This window comes from Hyposmocoma kahamanoa, unplaced genomic scaffold (genome assembly GCF_003589595.1).
Source record: "Hyposmocoma kahamanoa isolate Upper Pololo Valley unplaced genomic scaffold, ASM358959v1 97, whole genome shotgun sequence".
Classification (NCBI taxonomy): domain Eukaryota; kingdom Metazoa; phylum Arthropoda; class Insecta; order Lepidoptera; family Cosmopterigidae; genus Hyposmocoma; species Hyposmocoma kahamanoa.
In genome coordinates this window covers 2,180,240-2,203,464 of record NW_020655294.1, presented here as the reverse complement: position 1 = coordinate 2,203,464, position 23,225 = coordinate 2,180,240, and the positions used below count along the sequence as shown (strand labels likewise).

The following is a 23,225-nucleotide window of genomic DNA, read 5'->3' as shown; positions in this document are numbered from 1 at the left end:
TATTGGACAGTAATTGTTTCGGCCGGATGTCGAGAGTACAGGGCCAGTTCCGAATCCGATAAATGACGGTCCGAATTGTCACAGGGATCATCTCTAGGTGCACAAGCGACATCCCAAGTGGGTCCGAGTTTTTTAGATGTGTATAGTCTCGGGTTCGGAACGAATAGGAATGGGATTCAATCAATCGGATCGAATCAAAATTCACGAGCCCCCTAACGTCGTAATGTTAGCATTACTGCTTGGCGGCAGAAGTGGTAAGGTGGCAGTACTTCCCTGCACGAACTTTTTCGCAAGAAGCTCTACTGCTAATAAAACTGTTTGTGTTGAACCTAGAGCCATGTCGTCTTTCCATACATCTTTATCTAACATGTATCTAGGTAGTCATCAATTTTGTAATATGACTTTTCAATTAATAGTACTTATGCCGAGTGGCCTAAATATTAGGTACGAGATTTTAAGACCTAATTATGTAATGCATACAATACTTTTTCTACGAGCAAATAAAATGAAGAAACAGAACCAATATTTAATGTATATTCTGTTATCAATCTATGACAACAAACGCATTTCTTTTTAATAAATTTTAACCCAATTATTACGGCAGGCAAAGGTTACATCATACAGTCTCTTTACTTAGACGAAAGCCAAACAAACGCCACAAAACAAAAAACCAAAGAGATAGAATAGAACTGTCCAAGTACCGCATATATTTTAACCAATTTTTTTTTGTAACGAACCAGAAAGGCCATAATGCCCGGTTGCAAGACTTTTAGGCCAATTTTGGTTATGATCGGGAGGCAGTTTAACGTTTTATTAGTGTCTTATTTGATATTATTTTAATTATCAAAAATACGACGTTGTTTTTTTTGAAACTCATTATAGTTATTCTGAAATTTTTGAGTTAAGTGGCTATGGTCATATACAATATGATTATGATTCAGAAGTAAAAAGAGCGTCTTTAAGTTAAGAAATAGGAAATTATATTTGAGAGGTACAGAGTTTTCTAAAAAAATATTTTTAATGTAGGTTAAAACCTATAGATAACTGAGGAAATGATAAACTTAATACATCTAAACTCCAGAATCTTGTTGCAAAAACAGTATCGATGTTAGTCCGGTGCTATTCTATTCTATACCAAGTCATCTGTCCGCCTCCCCTCTTCGCTTCCCCTCTCCGCTCCTGAACCTCTCAAGAGATTATGGAAATTAGTTTTATGCTACAACCTGTAACACTTACCTAGTATAATCTCTTTTGCAATAAGTTTTCCCGTCTCTAACAAAACAAGTGCAGGACTCGTCGAGAAACTGCCTGCACTCCTGGCACTTTAGACACGCCGCGTGCCACTCCAAGTCTGGTGCCACCCTTAGGATGTACTGGTCGTGGATTTGACCTCCGCAACCCACGCAGAGTGATAGCCGAAGTTTTTCTAGAACAAAACAAACGCAGTGTTACAACATTAATACGTATTTCAGGTTTATTAGTAAACACGAATAATAAATCATAAATAGGAAGCAAGGAAAATAATAAACAAAAATAAAAATCTAAACTAAAAATAAAACAACAAACATATTTATTTGTGTTAAATAATAAAGTATCATAATGAAATAAATCAAAGTCTTATAAAACCATTCCAAACCATCATTTCTTTTTTCATTTAAATATTCTTCGATTTTGTAACAGCATTTTTGACTATTTTTTTATAATACATAGTGACGGGCGAACAAGTCCTTCGCCTGGTGGTAAGCGATATCAGTCTATAGAGCCCCTTGTAAAGGAGTTCATCCAGGATAATACTGCCACGTTACGTATTTCTGCCGCCAAGCAGTAATGTCAGCATTACTGTGTTCCGGTTTTGAAAGGCAAGGGTGTTGGTGAAATCACAGGCAGACATCAACTTGTCTTTGGGTGACGGGCGCAGTGGTAGTACCTCTCAGATGTTTGCGATTTAAAGCTCTGAGTGGCACTGCAACTGTTGTGGACAGCCGTGTAGCTTACTACCATGCGCACGGCTTATTCGTCCCGTCACTTAAAATTATATATAAAAAAAGAAATGGTTGTTTTGCAGTTATGACATTTTACCTGTAATGTTGTACATAAAAAGCCTCGTGAGATACTAAGTAGCGGGTTCCGTCGTTGACACTACAAGAAAGGCAATCGCCCGAATGATCATGATGGAAACCAATGATACAACTTAAACTAAAATTTACTTTGTCTGTAAAAACTGTAAGTACAAAAAACCGCAATTAATCTTTGTCATCTGATTTTTTTTATTTTAGTTTTTTTTATTATTATTTTCAATAGGCTGTGAAGTAATAGAGAGATATCTTTGAAACTAAGAAACTGCTATCAAAAATATACCTACAATAAACTTTTCCCACAAAAAAGATATCGTAAGCCCTACAAAGCACTGTTCTACAAAACGGTCTAACAGCCATTATGGACATATTAAGCAAAGATAAAAGAATTATGAATAAATTATATCCCAAAATCGATACATCACCGTAGGCGTGGCTCTACTACGCCGCGCCTTGTCTGCTATAATCGCAGCTGAGGGAATATGTTCATCTCTTTCTTCCCTCACTATATCATTCACTCTTATGGCATCAGCAGTTTGCAAGAAAGTGTTTATTTATAAACAGTGATGCTATAATTTGGTTGTTAAAGATTTATTGTTCTTTACTTAAATAGAGTTTGAATTTGAATATTTTTAAGATAACTATCTCTTTTCAGTTTATTTATGACTAATGATTATTTTTTTAAATTATTTTTTGAAACAAGTAACACTTACGATTGATATGTCAATAGTCTAACAAATAGGCTGTACGGTTGTATTCCAAAGCCAGTAAACTCTCAAAAACTCTACAAAAATAAAAAGATAGCGACGTAACTCACTGACACAAGATTTCTCTTACTCTTGGATTTTCATACATACCTTCTTATCATCACGCTTGTAGCCCACCGGGGTAGGCAGAGATCATGGACGTCCACCTGTTACGCTCCTGACTAACCTGCGCCTCCTCCATTCCCATCAATCTCTTCATACATGCCCGCTTGTACTTTTAACTCGGCCTTTTATAACATCCCAAATCTGATTGATATTTACGCCGAGGTCTACGTCTCCTCGCGCCGCCATCCAAATTCGTTCTATTCCTAAGTTTACCCGTTAATCTACCAACATTCATTCTGTCTACACGACCACAACGCTCTCTTACTACATTGTTTGGCATTTTGTCTTTAAGACTAAGTAATGTATGAATAATAGAAAAAAAACACTAACCTAAAAATGACGAAGCGTGTTCCCATCATTCTGGGCTGTGCGGAATTATAGCTTACTTTATGAACTTTTACACCAAGTAGTAGCTAAGTGGAAACCAGTTTGACTCCTAGTAATAACCAAGAAGTTTTCACATTATATCTCTTAGAAGAAAGTGAGATCAAATTATTGTTTTTTATTAAAAAATGTACAAAACAGTATCCTTATTAATTTAAGCATGGCGGCTGAACAAAGACCTGAGTAAGTTTGTCTGTCGTATTGAAGTTGATAAGCCTATTTGTTTATTTATATACGCTACATCTCCACCCACATTTGCTCTGTAGTATCGTTAATCTTACTAATGATCATTCTTTTACTACATGACCAAATCATCGAAGCATCGTCTTCTTTTCTACATCACCTTCCATACAACAACCCTCACTTTGTTGTCAATTCAAACCATAATAAGAACTTCAAGTAACAGAACACTCCATTATTCCTCGTTCAATAAATTAAAAAAAGTTTTTATTGCTTAAAATATTTTACAATCCAATAAATTCCTTTAAATTTGAACTACACGTTGAGAATGCCGAGCGTAGCATTGTTAAATAAACAACTGAAATTGCTGTTATCTAGAATCGTATTGATCTAGTTATATAGTTTTGTAAGTACATAATGTTCCACCTTTAAGCACGTTGGCGCACTACATCCGATTTGTATACGTTCTGAATCCAAAACTATACAAATATAGAAAATTCGAAACCAATTCGAATGTCACTTGTGCACTAACTCCGATTTTCCTTGCACTTGTGACAGGGGGTCTACTCTCATTCTCAAGTCTCTCAATGTCAAGTATGAAGCTTCATTCGCATCATGCATCTTTTAATTGGGTTGAGTATTACTTATTGGGCTGTAATTATTACGGACGAATGTCAGACGAAGAACGAGTTCGGGAGATGTGAGGAACTCTTTAATAGTGAACAGCAGCTATCTTGTTTTTGGGCTCATGATTACTTTTAACCAGGAGTTCCACACGCCTTTCAGTTATCGTTGGGTAGACCACGGTAACAAGCTTAGCGAAATCGGTTTTCTCTTTATAAAAAAGTTATAATTATGGAAATGAAACAAAATAACGTCTCAGTCAGCCGTGACCATGGAAAACGTTGGTTTGTTAGAAAAAAAAATATACTACACGATTTAGATCCGAAAAAAAAATTTTTTCATTTCCTATGAGTAACAATCGCGAAAACATATGTAGTTATAGTTATATTACTGTTTAATATAATATCTACGTATACAAAGAGGAACGCCCCGGTCTGACATTGTACAGTATTCGAATATCAACTCCGGTGCAACGGTACAAGATCCATCAATGTGTAGCTTGACGTGTTGCCGTCTGTACAATAATGGAAGTCATGTACGTGTACTAGCAAACGGTGAGAAACATAGGTAATTAGGTATGGAAATTATCATCATTATAAATATTGTTGCAATAACTTCAGATTAAATTCGTCCGTAACTACTAAATTGCATTAAAGTAAAATTTAAAAACAATTAACCGCAAGTTGAGTGACCTGAGAACAAAAACGCTTTGGGCGAAATCGTCATACGTTATCTTTGTATCTGTGGGTGATTTAGTACGATGCGCTTACGCCGTGACGGATGGAGATATGCAATAATGTAAATTGCATTTTATTGCAATAAACACACACAATTTTTAAAATTAATACACCAAGTGAACATACATTAGTTGTATTTTATTAACTCATTCACTACAATATATAATTTTATTAGCAGTAGAGCTCCTTGTAAAAGAGTTCGTCCAGTCAGTCCAGGTTTTAAAGGGTGCTGCTGAAGTTACAATCATATGGGGCTCGTGAACTTTGTCTTAGGATGACAGGCGTAGCGATAGTGCCCCTCAGACCTTTACAATTTAAAGCTTTGCAATTTAAATTGTCACTCACACTGCACGAATTGTATTAAAAAAATAGAATGAGTGAGCGTCTGAATGATTTAATTAATAAAGAACTCAATCAATTCAACTCTGCTCCCAACCGTCAAATTTATATTTACAATGTTACTTTTTATTTCCACTACTTTAAAGTTTGTAATCCCTTCTTTCTTTTTACCAACGTGAAAATTAAAAAGATTTTATATTGTAGAACGTTCGCACTCCGCATGCGATTGGTTAGCTTTAATGTCTTCATCTTCTTTAATGTCTTCTTTAATGGATTCTTTGGACGACGGTACGCGTTTGCCTAAAAATGCCTATTCACTCTAATCTTGAATAACCCCAATTGTACTTTTCGATACAATTTAATTTGCTTCCTTTATCAGAACGGAGGAAGCAAAGCGCTCAGTGCGAATGGGTGGTATATCAACAACAAGGATGGAGTGTTCCAAACCTTCTAGTTGACCGAAGGAACTAAATTTAAAAGTTCCTGCTGACACTCCCCAAAATGTATCCGACAAGCAGGCTACTTTTCTGCGATGGTCAAGATTTTGTAGCTTCGACTCCACAAAACAATTATTGTTAGTAAGTCTCTAAGCAGAAGATGTAGTGATTGTCAATTTGATGTTAAAACTAATTATGAAATAAATTCCCTTAAGTCTGCAGCGCAGTGAACACAGAGCAATAACAAACGCCTCTGTCTCACAGATAACTTGATGCACACTAATTACATTCCGAGCAAGTCCAGGCAAATAATTATTTACAGGTCTGGTACAAGTTTATCGGATACTTTTATCAGTGCACTGTAAAAGCAACCGCATGCCATGTTCGATTTGTAATTATATATATTGTAATTATATATCTATATAATTTTTTATTAATAATAACCGTTAATTTTATTTTGCGCGGTGGTGTGGTTACTTAAAGAATATTGTTTATTATTTATGGTTATGGTTTATTGTTTATGGATACGATCGCTCGCCCAGTGGTACTGGTAGAATAATAGCGCTGTAGTCTATCAATGTCTATATATATTGTAAATTTATCGGGAACAGAAACTGAAAAAAAAATCCAACTATTGGATAACGCACTTGTTATTTTAAATACGTGCAAATGTAATAATAATATTATGCCAGAGAATCGCATGAATTATTTAGTCCAGACCAGGGAATTCCCAGTACTATTTATTTATTATTTATTTATTATTTATTGAATGAGTACTAGAGCGAAAGAATTCGTTCTGGGGCACTACCGAAAACTCAGACTAGAACCAAGAAGTTTCATGATCCAAATTGGTTCCATCAGATATTAAACCCGAGGGGGCATTGTAGTGGTTAATCTGCGGGATACCATAACGCCCACAACACCTGGACAAGAAGGTAAGCTGGGGGGTTTTAGGGTTTATGCTCTCCACCTGAGCTAGTCACATAACCCTTGAGCATCTTACCCTCGGAAAACAAAAAAGAAACAAAAAGAAAATCCCAACGCTCACAGCGCAAACCGTTGAGCAATGACGATGAGATAGACCTTGTGGAGATAAACCTATTCACTCTCGGCTAAAAAGACTCAAGTTATAGCGTACCGTGAACAAATTTGCAGACTGAGAATTCCAGTACAGCGTAACGTTTCTTGCGAATCGTGTGGCACAACATAGGGGTGAAACCCCAACCTGCGTCGTGTTCCAACGATGAGAGAGAGGGAACGGCGAAATAAATTCATGCAATCTCGTCGCATACCCGCGTGATTTGTCCTGTAGAATACCGATAAGTAGGAGATGTTTTGAGATGCAGATTTTTAATATTCTCCTCGCATGAATCCTTAGTAGACCCACAACAGATATAGATCTTTTTATAATATCCAGTGATGGTAAGCTACATGCATGCCGTTCAGAGCTTTAAATCGCAAAGATCTGAGGGGACTGCTACTGCGCCCGTCACGCTGAGACATAAGTTCCATATACCTGTGATTTCACCAGCACCCTTATCCTTCAATACAGGAACACAATAATGCTGACATTACTGCTTGGCGACAGAAATAGGTAAGGAGGCAAGACTTCCCAGGACGAACTTTTTCACAAGAAGATGCACTCACTGCTAATGCTAGATAGTAATAGTGTAATAAATAATTATTATAGCAATTGAAAAAATATAACCATCTCGCATAATATCATCCTTACGCGTTGTTAATTAAAAATCATTGCAGAATTTTGGCTTTTTGAATATTATTACAAACTGCAATAAATTTTATATTTCCGCTTTCAACTGCAGTTTTTATTCGTTTCTTAAAAGCAATATTGTATTATTACGATTCTTAAAATTGTTTTTAATAGCAATTATAATTACCACCGAACATTATTATAATTATACCAAAAAAATATGATATATCGCACCTTTGGTGTAATAGAGTCACTGCACATCTGCAAAATGAAAATTTTTGAAAAAAAATTACTCGATAAGATTTATGCTTAAATAAGAGATCTATAAAATTTCACACACGTGTGCATAATTTGTTTCATATGGCAAATATTATTTTTATGTCTTTCGTGTATTTCGTGCATTTTTGACGTTTGATCACAGGTTGCTTTATACGGTAATTCTCGGACTAGTGTTCACTATGTAATTTCCGTGTCAATGTTTATTTTTTCTATCGTGCAATATTATTTAATATTCAAGTATTGTATCGTGAAATATTATTTAATAATTACACTATAGTATACTTGAATATTTATGTAATAAAAATGGCCACAGAATTTAGATAGTGTACACTAGTCCGAGAATGACCATAATTATACCTACTATATTTTTATTAACTGTTGTTAACCGTGGTCGAACGGTTAAAACCATGCTGGCCTGCTACGTAGAGATCCCAGGTTCGATTCTTGGGCCGGGAGAAAAAATTGTATTGCTTACATTTATTTCTCTCGTGAATTTGGGTGTAATTTGCGGTTGTCTATCCGATCACTTGATATCATAATAATATCATAATAGTGGCCTTGTTTATCCGATCACTTGATATCATAAAAAATACCGTTCTTCTGTACAACTATTTTGAATACTATAAGGATTTGAATAATATACTCTCTACCCGCCAGGTATATCTCGGTGAACCACATTTCGCAGGACCGAGACAATGTTGGTTTTGGATTAAATAACAAGTGATTAAAACGATAATTTTATCATAGATGACTACAATATAAATTTACTTTTTCTTAAAATAAAAAAATACTAAAAAATTTTATCTTACGGAATCTCTTTGAATCCACCGACATGAGACAGAAGCTACTTTATAACAGAGTTAATTACATATTTAATGATCCGATTTAATGTTACGTCTAACGAAACATTATTGCTGATTTATTCGTATGGTAATTGGATTAAAAGAAGCTAAAGCAGAGATTGTTTGATTTATTTTTAATTTTATTTGTTTCTTTTGGGCCGTTTGTTAAAAATTGACATTTTGCAGTTACGTTAGTGATAGTTAGTTATTGTTAGTGTTCAATACAATGCCTTGTGATTTCCAGTATCGAAGATAAAATTTGGTGCACTATCAGCTCCTCCTCTTCCTCCTCCGTCGGTCCCTCACTGCTGAGGATCGTGACTTTGATCAAGTACACCGTCAATGAATCTTCTCCACTGCACTCTGTCTTTGGCTAGGTGGAATGAGACGCTCACTGGTACTGCCAGACTTTCAGCCACCTGGTCAAACCATCGTTTCGAACTTCGACCTCTAGGTCGTTTGCCCTCAATCCTGGCCGTAACAATCACGCTCTCGAGACTATCAGCGCATCTGCGTGCAATGTGAACAAAGAACTGCAGAATGCGGAGCAAACAGACGGAAGATAAGCGTTTGTAATTTTGCAACTGCAATTCTCAAACACATCTCAGTCAGCGGCTTTAAGCGTACAGGCTTCCGCGCCATACAAAAATATGGACTAGACTATACGCTATAAATTAAGTCTCTATCACTTAAATCTAAACTCTAAATCTAACTTAAGACTAAATAAGAGACTGAGTAATTTTCGTCGTCGTTCGTGTTTCAGTGGCAGCTGAGTTGTAAGGAAATGTTACAGTATCCTCTGTTGTACGCCACATTACACATTTACGACATACGTACGATAGGTGTATAATATTATATAAAAGCTTGCAGTAAATATACATAAATATAAATAAATTTAAAGGGCATTTGCGCATTACGTCCGATTCGTATCCGTATCCGAGAAATGACGGTCCGAAATTAGTGCACAAGACGGACTTAGTGCACAAGCGACATCTCAAGTGGGTCCGAGTTTTTAACCGACTTAAAAAAAATTATGTTCTCAATTCGCTTCGTATTTTTTCGTTGTGGTCGGTTGGATAGAGGGTACCTCAATATTGGCCCCGTTTAAATTTGAAGACAATATTCCACCTCTAAAGGTGGCAAACTAGGGGATGAATCCGGATTTTTGAAGAAAAGTTGGCAAGTAGATGTAATTCTACGAAATTTTTTTTGACTTGTATACTTTCGGACTCAGAACATAGAAAGAAAGAAAGAAAGAAAAGTAATTTATTCAGCACAATACACGTGGAGTACAATATTAATAATTAATATTAAAAGTGTATTATTGCACTGAAAAGGACCCAACTCAGCTAATACTGCGGCAGGGCCACAGCGCTGGTTTTCAGTGGACCCTTTTCGAAAATGCCGATTAAAACAAACGTGGACGCGAGTTAAATAATAATTTAAACATGACACAATATAATTAAATAGGAAACATAACACAAATTTCAACTAATGTCCCAACAAAGATTCACTCTGCCTTTTTCTTTTTAATTTTGTATTTTGAGGCGCATTACACAAATAAAATTGTCCCAGACGTGTTTTGTAAATTTAGAATGTGCTCTTTGAGTTGACATTTGAACGCATAAACGGAACATCCGGCATTGAGATTCACTTTCTAAGTGGAGAAGACAGATTGTTCCAGCATTTAGGCAACGGCTATCAGTAGCGGTTACTTGAAGCTTGGATTTTGTCATCAACCAATAGATCATACTTTTGGATGTATGTATTTTTATGTATGTTGTCCGATTTCGTTGTGCTACAGCCGCTATTCATTATTTGTTACAATTTAATAAGACAAACGAAACCAAACTTAAATAAAGCGCTATTACACGATAATAATCTTTACAGTAGTGAGAATAAGGAATTCAATGCCAGTTAAAACATGATTTTGAAACTTGGTTAAGTGGCCGGAGATCACACACACCTTTATTTACAAACTAGTTCAATTGACATTAACTTTGCGTCTTATTAACATATGTGCATGCAAAGTGAACTTTGTGAAAATTAAATTATATTGAACACAAGATAATTCATGAACATCTTATCTATTGGATAAGCAGCCTTAATTAATAGATGTAGATAAAGACTCTGACAGAAGGGAATATGTTTCAGCTGATGTACGGTGAACTACGTCTACAGAGCATACAATATCGGCCTTAGTGGCCCAACGGTTTTGCACTATGAGCACTGGATGAGAAGATCCCGGACTCAATTCCCGATAGCCCATATTTGGGAAATTGAAACGAACAAGTGGTGCGTCTGGTGGTAAGCGACACGTCTGTTCATAACAGTTGCCGTGTCACTTAGATGTTCTTTGAATCGCAAAGATCTGAGGGGCACTGCCACTGCGCTCGTCGTCACAGGGGGACATAAGTTGACCAGTCCCATGTGCCTTACTCTTCAAAACTCTTTTACATTTGTCTAGCACATTTATATTCAATAATTTATTTGTGAAATTACTCCACTAGTTTGTTATACAAAGATCGAATACTTAGAAAAATCCGGTTGGATTCGATCCAGCAAACCGTGTCAGACGTTATGCCGACTAACCCACGGAACAAACCAATGGACCTCACGAATTTTTCCTGGTAGGTTTTTGTTGCAAATTTTTGTTTTGGTTTTTAACGACGCCTTAGTGCTATCTGTGAGAAATCTGTAAAAGTTTTGTCTTCACTCAGGGAGGCAACTTTACAGCTACCAGCCACTGACTAGGGATGTCACTTTAATAATTGTAACGTATCACTGTTGTTCTAGTTCCTCTCATTATAGCATCCCACCGGCGCAAAGTTGTCAGTCTGTTGGTTTTCTACGGAATATATTTCGGTGAGTGTGCCCAGGAGCTTCATCAGCTCATCCCGCCCGCCCCCTTTTACAATCGGACATCCAGACGTACGGCGGAGTATCATCCTTACTTGGTCGATATTCCCTTCAGGCGTAGGTACGAAGCACTATTCATCATGTTATATTACGCGCACAGCCTAGGAATGGAATTCCCTGCCTGTGTGTTTCCGAACTTATACAACCCGAGTATCTTTAAGGTGTGACTGACTAGGCATCTTCTGGACGAGCTCGGTCCATCTGAGCAAAGATAGGGTCTATTCCTATCTTTGCTCCATAGGTAGGTAGCGGTCAAGAGCAAGTCCATTTATTAAAAAAAAAATCTAAGTATGTATTTTCTTTATTTGCCCAACTATACGCTTATCGTGGTACTGGGGTGCACGAAAGCAGCCTCCCCGCAAGACGTGCCATCCCTTTCCTGTATTTACGTCTGGCGTATCCTGGACAACAATCAACGAATACCTTACGCCGATTGGCAAATACTTTCATCACGATAGGCAAGTGTATTCCATCGATACGACAAGACGAAGATCACCGCTCTTTCACTTTTAAGATTTCTTTTAAGTATACTTTGAAACTTTTGAAAATTACATGCACACGGGACTTTGCAACTTATGTCTGAAGGTGATAGGCGCAAAGCAATGCCACCAAAGGCGTAGCGTGGTGGGTGCAGAGGGGGCCATGGCCTCGGGCGGCACGGCTCGACTGGTCAAAATTATTTTTGTTACTTATAATTTCGGAATTTCCCTCGTCGACCTTATACCCAACGTACGACAACGAACAAGGGTCGTAGACGATATGCGAATTGCGAGCCTAAAATGGAGATAGGGACCCGTTGCTAATCGGAACGACGACCAATGGACCAACGCGGTCACCGAGTGGGACCCGGTAGGAGCGAGACGTCCTCGAGGCAAACCGCCTGCTGATTGTGGATGAAATTCGCACAGGACCGATTGAGCTGGCGTGCAAAAGAGGAGCCTATACCCAGTAGCAGTATGTTAAGTAGGAGTGGCCTATACCCAGCAGAGAGTGTGAAAGGGCTGAGATGAAGATAAAAAAAAGAAATTCCACTATTTGAGAAAACGTTTGAACAAAGCAAAGCGACGACAGGCGAATATAAAAACACAATCGAGCCGAGAGTGCCCAAAGGAACTACTTTTGTAATCGTGAAAATAGAGGGGGCAGCAAATTTAAGATTGGACCCGGGCGACAGAAATCGATGCTACGGCACTGAGTGCCACTTCAGATCTCTGCGATTTAAAGCTCTTAGTGGAATTGTTGTGAGGCATGTTGAATATCACAAGGCGCACGACTTCTTCGTCCCGTCACGTGGTATCACAAAAAAAAATACTTATCAAGAACGTGTCATCCAAATCCATTTTCGGGTTATTTCAAGCTTCCTTTCTCCCTTTTTCCAACTTCAAGCCTATTTTAGAAGAAGAAGTCGTAGTTCAAATCAAGCTATTATACCGTCAAGGCATTTAACAAAAAATAACAGGAATAATTCGACTGGTTCAATTAGTGCGGGGCGTAAGACCAACTCTAAGAAAAACAAATCGAGAAAAAACAAGGCATTACTGTAAAATTAACAACCGTCTCAATCCTTTAAAAAACATTGAAATATCTACTCTAATAACTGAACAAATATATTCTTTACTACCACACAAAACTTAAAAACCAAAATCCTATAAACCACATGTTAACTTTCAATACGAGAACGACGTTAAATATTTTAGTTTTTTAAAGGATTTTAACCCGTATGGTCTCGCTTGTTAGTTTTCGAATTGTTTGTTAAGGACGATGGGGAAATTAGCGAGTCCTACCGCGGCGAGCCAAAGGGCTGAAGGGTTAATAGGAAGGGCAAACAAGACGACCAAATACAAGACGAAAATAGTTTACGGTCTTTACAGACGGCATGATTTTCAACTTGATTGACAAAAATTCTGCACAATTTTATGAAGGTGAATTTAAATTATTTACTCAAGCGATGTTTAAAAAAGGAATAAATATTTATTTAGTCTCATTTTCTTAAAACAAATATAAAGTAAAGCTTAATGACTAAATATTAAGATCCAAAATCGTCTCTACTCAGTAAGTGCCAAATTGTACTCATACCAAACAAATCACGCTGATTTCTGTGGCGACAGAGGAACACATTACGGAATTTTAAACTTATTTCTTTTCCTGACAATTTAAACATTGGACACAAAGGTCAATACAAGCGCCAATGTCAGAGTCATTGAAAATGTACCTTTACTTCTAAAATTACTGGTTGTTAAATAGTTTTTTATAATCGCAGCTGTTCGATTCGTCATCGTCATCATCACCATCATATCAGCTGGAAGACGTCCACTGCTGAACACAGGCCTCTCTCAAAGATTTCCAGACTAGCCAGTCGGACGTGACATGCATCCATCGGTTACCAATTGCTCTTACCAGGTCATCTGTCCATATCGTATCCTTCCGGTTCGTGGTCTCCATTCGAGAGCCTTTCTGCCCTAATGGCAAGCAGGTCTACGAGCTATGTGACCTGCCCATTGCCACTTTAATTTGCGCTATGAGCTATGTCAATGACTTTTGTTCTTCAACAGATCTCATTTCTGATTCGAGAGTGTCGAGCATTACTCGCCCCACAACTCGTTGAGTGAGGCTATTCGATTGATTTGAATGTTTTGTTTAGGACATGATTATCTGTATAAACCAAAGTCTGTCCGGAATTTGAATTAAAAAATTGTAACGCGTTTGCAGATCGTTATTAACACAGGTAAAGTTATCTCGAGAAACTTCAGTCTCTCGCTAAAAATGTTGTTAAACGCATAATACATACATAACGCATACATACCGTCTGTCTCCTACTGATGCTTTTTGTTTATTTACAACTCATGCGTCTGATGATAACGACGACGCGCCTACGTATAATAGTTGCAGTGCTATTTAGACCTTTAAATTGTAAAGAGCTGAAGGGCACTACCTCTACGACTACAACCCTGAGACATGAAGATGACATGTCCCATGTGCCAGTAGTTTCAACAGTACCTGTAACGAACTCCTTCACAAGGAGCTCTACTGCTACTGAAGGTAGCTATAGATATCGGTCGTCTAAAGACGCGCATAGCATCTTCAAATTACAATAATCAAACATCTGGCCTTTTCAAAGTTACGCAATCACTTGTTTGCTAATTTGTCTAGAATTTTGCAATAAAAAATCTTAAATTCAAGCATTTAAGATTTTTTTTTATTACTTCTTACGGTTTTAGATTCTTGTATAATTCACTTGGAACATTGATGTCAAATAATATATACGTATACTTAGGCACGCAATGGTTTTTTCATATATATACAAAAATGAAACGTGATTTTCAATGTATATTTAAAACGGATAATCACATATTTAGGAAATACTCTAAAGGTAATAATAATAACGCACACACCCAACATAGCCCCGGGAAACTAGGGAAAACCCTGTGTCGCGGGTGCCATGGATACACACATAGACAACCACACATTACACCCAAACTCACGAAAGAAATAAATGTAGGCCATACAAATATTTCTCCCGGCCCGGGAATCGGACCTGGGACCTCTGCGTGGCAGTCCGACATGGTAGCCGTTCAACCACGGAGGCAATTGTCGAATGAATCTGACAAAGAATCATCAGAATTGATTCAGAAAAACAAGACATGAGATTGCGCACAAAAATAGATTACAAATCAAATTTTTTGAAGTTGGTTAAAACAGACCCCAACAAAGCTTTTGAATGTCAGCTCCAAACTTTCAAACCTGAAATCGTTCTGCAGAAAAGTCAACAAATAAAACTTTTAACATCGCTCCGTCTAACAGGAACCTTATTCGGTTCTCAACGTCCCTAAGGTTTCTTTACGGACCTTTAAGATATAGGAAAAGAGCGTGCAGGCGACATGTTTGAGGCAGTTAACAAGTCATATTCTACAGGATATTGGTATTTGAACAGTGCTATTAAAAAGTGGCGCCTCGAAATGAAAATAGAGATATTTTACCTTGAAGTGTGACTACAGAAGTTATAGGTCAATATTTAGCGTTCAGACTGTCAAATAACTTCAGGACTAAGTTTAAAGTGTCATCTTCAACGATTTTGGATTTTTACAGGTAGCTTTGCCTTGTAGTGTTTTTCTTTACACTTAAGGTTTAAATTCAAATCTACACTATTTATGATAAAATGGTCCAAAAAAGCCATTGCGCTGTCGACTGATAAGTTGTCAATGTAGTAAAAAATTTCCGATTTATTTCGAGGCGTAGGCACTGGTCCCAACCACAATGTATGGTAATGACTGTTAGGTATGGTAGAAAAAGCATGAGTGCTATAGAAATTAGAATTTTGCGCCATATGTGCGGTATTAATCTTGAAGACAGAATACCGAACAGTGTCGTAAAAGAGCGCATTGCACACTTTGCTATTGTAAATTCGTGGAGTTTCAGTGATCTTTGGAAGTGAAACTAATTTTCCGGGTTTCGGTAAATCATGTTTTATAAACAAACCAACGTTTCGGATTCTTTACAGGCCTCATGTTCACGACTGTCTAGGAATGTTACAAGTTTCTTGTTTATATTTTCTGTTCACGATCAATTTGTAAAAGACTAAATGTCTTAATCTACAATTTTGAATAAAGTTAATTATTTCCATAACAAAAGAAAGTCAAATTGTGAATTACAACCTTTGGTGCTTAAGACGACGAATTGTGAGCCTTATTTCTTTAAAATGAAGAGTCAGTACCACACCAATCTTTTATAGAATCATTTATCAGAATTAGACCAGCTTCATAGTAAACATATATATTCTGAGGCTCAATATAATAATCAAATCACATAGGTACTTGAACCCCAAAAACGTGTTCAAATTGAGTTAAAGAAGGTAACCCATAAGGCTGTCAGTGCACGAAGTGAGGTCCGGCTACCCGCGAGATAAGACGACCGTGTAGCGGCACCCTTTGACGCTTTGCGTTGCGCCGACGGCGAATCGATTATTCAATACAGGGTTGCCAACAAAACTTTATCGTTATTGTAAAAGGATACGTAAAGATAAATAGTGGTCCCATTACTATGCCTTGACGTACACTGTGGTATGTATCAAAGTCGTACAAATGTTTGTGATCAAAAAGAATCATTAATAACGCGGCATCGTTCGTAGTTCAATAAGTAAGTAATTAATACCTTATTTCCTTTATTTATGTTCATTATTTATGTCTCTTGAGTAACATTTTAACATGTATAGAACAGGAAGAAATTAGTTCATGATAGCCGCCCTTCACGTAAACTGAAATACGAACATATAGACATTTCACATACCTATAAATAGATTATGAAGTAAAGATCACACAACAAAATTATATTCCTAAAATAATGGCAAGATTCATGTAAAAATAACCATAAGAGGCAGTGGTAACCCTATCAAACGCAGCGGCGGCATACACTTCATTATTGACACTATAAATTCTAACGCACACGGTCCAAACCAGCCTCTCACACACTAACACAAACGTTATTCACATCCATACAAATCCACATACATGCAAACGTACACAATTATAAAGTACAAGTAAGGTAAAGTTCCGGGACGGTTGAATTTTGTAAAACTGGTCGAATGTTTGCCTATAATCAATAAAAAAAGTTGAGCAAGTTAAACTGTTTGTTGTTTACTACTTCTATAAAATGGTTTACGGTGATTGATTGGTTAGTAACATTGTTCAGTGTTGTTGGATAGTATGCGTTTAGATTTTGTATCAACTGAGATATGTGATATAATATATGACGTAGTTGGGCACGGGTTTCCTCTAAAGAGGGGTTTAAACAATATTGCACCATCCTGGTCGAATGTGGGCCGAAATTTCACTATTTATATTTATGTGCATCGGCTGAGTGTAACGGCGATAGCGTTCAGGTTTTTCGTGACATTTTTTTACTAGATGAGCCTTTTCAGTCAATGACCAGTCAAAGGGGCTCCAATTTTTGTTTCTCTGTATCTAACGTTATAATTATAACAGTAACAACCTGCAACTTTCTTCGTCGTCTTTCATAATTCCCGAAGGCTGAAAGATTTGGACCCTTACCAGACTATGGAATTTAAAATAAAATTCTTCTACTGTCAAGAGTAACATTGATTACCACTTCAGTACCAAAATTAATACTAATTTACAATTATTTTGGCATGCACGTCTTTAGTAATTAGCATTTAATAATTCACAATTAATTTACTACCGCCTTGTGACACTATTTGAACAGCCTACTGCTTTGCAGGTAGATGGTTGTAATCGACATAGTTATATAGCTATAGTCTAAATTTAAACCAAGAATTTGAAAAAAAATCAAGCCAAAAAATGAGGTTAAGAGTCATTGCAAACAGAGGCAGGTTGTGTTTCGTCGCCAGCGGCACCTTTGGCGGTGCTCTTTTCAAAATATCGAGGACTTGAGTTCATCAAAAAAATCTCTTGAGAGGGCTTCGGGTTGGTTGTGTGCGAAGAAGTCTTGAGAAAGAGGTAGTTATTTTTAGAGCATTGGGACTCGAAATGTTATACAAAGCTTTTTTGACAAAAGTGATGATTCACCAGAGTTTTATAATTAATTCAAATATCTCGTAGCAATAGATCTCCTTGTAGAAGAGTTTCTTTCAGGGATGTACTGCCACCATAACTATTTCTACGTGTTGCGGTGCCATAGACGGTAGCCAAGTGAAAAGGTTCTCTTCAGACACCTAAATAAGATTTTATCAAAGATATACCTCTCACTTAAGGCTTCGCGTTTGAGATCGTCTGTCAATAACTTAACAATCCTATAAACTTTATATCAATTTTAGCGTGGAAAGTAATAGAACTTACAAACCGACTGAGGACAGTGTAATAAGAGATCGTTGTGATATGAAAGATGATGAAGTGACCAAGATAGAAAAAGGAATGCTTGAATACTCTGGTCATATGGAAAGAAAGGAAAGAAAGAAAGAAATTTATAAAACACGTTATAAAAGTCAAAATTAACAAGAATAAGCAAGTGCCGATGGAAACGGATCATAGTGACGGTAGATTGAACAATCTATACATAACCACGTCCAATTTAAACGCACTAAGTAGGCTATTTGCCACATGCAATCATAATTTAGTCACAGTTACTAAGTAATTCAATGATCGCTGGTAGATAAGTAGATTAACCACTTATTGGTCACTAACAGATACACAAATTATATATAACACTATGAGATCCGTAACAATGAAAACAGTTGAAAGTGAAGAAAATAATGGGGCCCTCATTGGGTTAAATTACTTACAGGTCTATCTCCCATTGGAGTAGACAGAGATGGACTTCCACCTGCTACGTTTTGAACATATTACTTTCGCTTCCACAGCTCGCGTCAACATTTTCTTTCACCTGATCTTATGTAGTTATAGTCTATTCGTTGACATGTCGAGGTAAATCTAGTCCCTTATATACGGTATAAAATTATTCCTTTGAAATATTGATTGAGCATGTAAATAAGCTAATTACAATTTATTTTCTCTCACACGTAAGGACGTTGGAATGAGTCACAGCGTGTGAAGAAAAAATTACAAGTCATTAGAGACAGTATCGGTGCATCAATAATATAATACGCCGGCCGCCTGACTGCTACCGTGACCGGTGGGGCTAGATAAATAGCGGATTCATAATATTATGAGCGGGAGCGAGATTTTCATTTAAATTTTCAGCCGTTACTATCTCACTGCAAGACAAAGGACAGGCTTAGCTGTCACGTGTCACGTTGGTCATATAGTGGGCTGGTGGTTTCGTAGTCTTTGCCCACAGCGCGCTCGGGTATTCCGAAGCGAGATAATATTAAAATCATTTATTTATCTCAACATATTAATGAATAAACACAACTACATTTTTCATACAGTTTAGTATCAAGCAACATTAGTGGGAGATAAAAAGGTTTGTAATTCAGCAAAATGGTGGAGTGTTTCAAAAACTAACTCATAATTATGCTTTTATAGGATACCGGAGAAATATCCTATAAAACTATAATTTGTTACGATAATGTAGATTTGTAAATTTGCCAATGACCCTGTCACCTTAGGCTCAACTCACACTGGCGCAGAGTCGAAGCGTCGCGACGCGTCATGTTTTTCGCCTATAGTATATTCATCTCTATTTTCCCATTATTAAGGTACAAATTTGTGTTATGCAAATATGGAAACGGGCGTCTTGAGCGCAGTGAGACGTCAGACGCCGACCACACTGTGATCCGAGCGCGCAAGACTTGTAGTTGATAAACATGACGCGTCGCGACGCTTCGACTCTGCGCCAGTGTGAATTGAGCCTTAGACATAAGTTGACAAGTCCCATGTGCCTGTAATTTAACAAAACATACTTCCTCGTGGTACTGTATAAGATAATAATACTGTATTTTAGTAAGTGATTTGAGTTTGAGATTCTAACTAATGTAAACTAACTAGCGTTAATACCGCTAGTTGCTTTTCTATGTTAGGTACACATATACTACTTATTGAAAGCGAATTTGCCGTCATCGTAATAACTATTAATTATTTTTTGAAAGCAAATCCGCTTCCGCCAAAAGATTCAATAAAACACCATCAGTTTTCATAGCCCAACAACCTTGATCAAGATAAACGCATACTCCCGCGCAATTTGACGTCTATATTCATATATCGGCGCCATCTTGAAAAAATAAAAAAAACTTCTAAAAGTGTCAAATTGATCTGAGATTACGGGGATGAATTAGTTTTTGGTGGGAACAGTTAATTGATGAGTAATTTTGAAAACATACCTGTTTGGTTCTGATAGCCTAGTGGCAGAGTTTACTTTATAAACTGTACGCATACGACACTTCTCAATTTCGTATAGAAAATTGTAAACCGCCCCTCGCGCCAAACGAAATAACAACTTTTCTTTGGCTCTCCAATAAGTCAATGCTCTCCAAGTAAAAATCAAAAAGAAAGAAATAAATAGAAAAGCGAAGATTGAAATAGCTTAAATAAATAAGGAAGTAGATTGCCTTGTGAAAGAGTTCGTCCAGGGAAGTTCTGCCACCAATGAGCATTACTGCGTTCCAATTTTAAAGGGGGGTAGTGAAACAACAGGAGCATACCACTTGTAACCTGTACGTCTCAGGTCTCTTCCGATCCGTGTGCCCGTCATTCGCTAACTCTACTGCTACTGAAATATCATACTGCTAATAATAATTATAAAACTAAAAATAACGGATAACTCACGTATTTAAGGTAATTTCACGTAATTCACGTATTTAAATGTCTGAGTCTCACGGTGGTTTTCTATTTAAAATTACAAAACATATTATTTTGAAAACAAAGCACAATAATTCCGACTTTTCAGAGAGAGGTATTATTAACTCATTGTTCTTTAAATTTGTGCTTTCTTTAACCTTTTGACCGCCACTGATAAAAACTAGTTTCGTTCCCTAGACATGTTAAGAATATCCACCTCATATTAATTCAATCCTTATGCAATACAAGAACATAACTAAACCTAAAATAACAATAATAATAATAACGCACACACTCAACATAGCCCCGCACTAGGGAAACCCTATGTCGCGGGTGCCATGGACACACATATAGACAACCACAAATTACACCCAAACTCGCGAGAGAAATAAATGTAGGCCATGCAAATATTTCTGCCGGCTCGGGAATCGAACCTGGGACCTCTGCGTGGCAGTCCGGCATGGTAACCGTTCGGCCACAGAGGCAATTAAAATGCACCTATGAATCCCATACTTAACTAAAATACACAAATAACACAAAGAATATCTTAATATTTATTAATTAATTTCAATGAGACATTAATCCATTTTATTTTTACAATATTCAAGTATGGTACGTACAATAAAAGCTTAAATATCAGCAAGGGGGCCGGCTCCGCAGCTGAGGTGGAGGAAAGAATAGAAAGTACCTAATAAGTGCCAGGGATCTTGGCTCCGACTACCTATTTACAGCCTTTGGAGTCAAAACCCTCGGCCCATGGGGTCCCGGTGACCTTCATCTGTACATTTTATCCAAAAAATTAATGGACGGTCTGGGAAACCCAAGAACCGGCAGCGTCCTTGCGCATTGCATTAGATTGCCATACAACACAGTCAGCATCTTGCCGCGGGACCCAATTTTATTCATATAATTAAATTCTAATTTTACTTTTAGTATTTAAGCTTTTATTGTCCTTACACGTATATTATGAAAATAAAACAGATTGACATCTCCTTGATCTATTGCTAATTCATATTTCAATTGAAAATTAAAGGGTTTTAACGATTTAGGGCGTCATTGGCGTATTGGCCATGTTAAATGTAAGATGCTTTAAAGCGTCCACGGCGATCAAAGGGTTAAGTTTCCTTATTCCATTCTTATTAAGAGAATAAGAATTAATAAACAATAGCAAAGTTATCCAAAGGGCTAAAAAAAAAATTGACGATATAATAAGTCTTTAAACAAGAAAAAAAAAGTTTCATAGTAAAAATTTCAACGGGAGCAAGTTGACGTAATATTTATGAACTTTTTTATAATATCGCCTTTACTTTTTGTCCGTCCGTCCGTCTGTCCGTCCGTTCGTGTGTTCGCATCCTCATAAAACCCTACGGTAGCCGGGATCTGTCAAAACGAGTTTTTATTATGGTTTTTTATAGTTAGGACTGTGGTATACCGAGACCGTTTGTTTAAATACAGTTTAGTTTTATAATTTATGTTTAACGAGTTAGTAAGTAACCGGTTGTAATTCTCATTATGAATCATAATTTTGTACCAACAATCCATAATTACAATAATAATAATGATCCATGGAAGCAGTTGGACAGAAATTTTAGTAGCAGTAGAGTTCGTCCAGGGAAGTGCTGCTACCTTACCTATTTCTGGCGCCAAGCGGTAATGTTAGCATTACTGCGTTCCGGTTTTGAAGGGTAAGGGTGCTAGTGAAATTACAACTTACGTGTCAGGGGGACGGGGACAGTGGTAGTGCCCCTCAGATCTTTACGGTTTAAGGCTCTGAGCGGAACTTCAATTGTTATGGACAGACGTGTCGCTTCCCACCAGGCGTGCGACTTGTTCGTCCCATCACTGAACAATGAGAGAAATAATGTAGAATAAAAAAAAATTGCAGGACTTGTTTATATAATTTTTATTTTTTATTATGATTATTATTTTATATTTTATTTTGACGGCCTCTGTGGTCGAGTGGCTTGGACACCGGTTTTCATGGTGTCGCCATCTCTGAGGTACCGTGTTCGATCCCCGGCCGGGTCAGTGTAGAAACTTTTCTATATTGTTTCGGGTCTGAGTGTTTGTGGTACCGTCGTTGTTTCCTTTTTCCATAACACAAGTGCTTTAGCTACTTACTTTGGAGTCCTATGGTGTCTAATATTTATTTATTTATTTATTTACATGATGTCAAAATCATAATGACGCTATACTAGTTTTATAAAACTTAACCTGGACCACTGACTTTAATTATTAACTATTTATTTATTTACACTCTAGGGCCAACGCATATAAGCGGACATTATAACTCGACTCATCCGTAGAACAAAGATCTATGTGCAAGACTAATTCTTCTCTGGACTTAGTACATTTCGTTCGTTCTTCTTCGCTGTGGATTATTATTATTTTTTATTTTGTAATACAGTACATAAATTCTCAAAACACCTTTACGTAGGCCTTAGTTTGAATAAGGAAATTATTCTTGTAACTTACTTATTCTCTTTTCGCTATATAATCACATCGGACTCTGTTCTTCGGACGAGTTGAATTATTTTATACTGTTACAATAGAAATATGAATTCACATATCATGTGAGATGGCAGGCAAACGCGAGTTAGTGGCAGTAGAGCTCCTAGTT

At 37.0% G+C, this 23,225-nt stretch overlaps 1 protein-coding gene across 2 annotated transcripts in view; it reads right to left on the bottom strand.

Annotated features, from left to right (window-relative positions):
• Positions 1 to 23,225, bottom strand: part of LOC113238584 (insulin gene enhancer protein ISL-1) — an 82,935-nt gene that overhangs the window by 26,268 nt on the left and 33,442 nt on the right. For both annotated transcript variants that reach the window (XM_026475410.1, XM_026475411.1), the window contains exon 2: positions 1,237 to 1,426. In XM_026475410.1, coding sequence (XP_026331195.1) covers positions 1,237 to 1,426 — 190 coding nt within the window. The remainder of the gene's footprint in view (positions 1 to 1,236; positions 1,427 to 23,225) is intronic.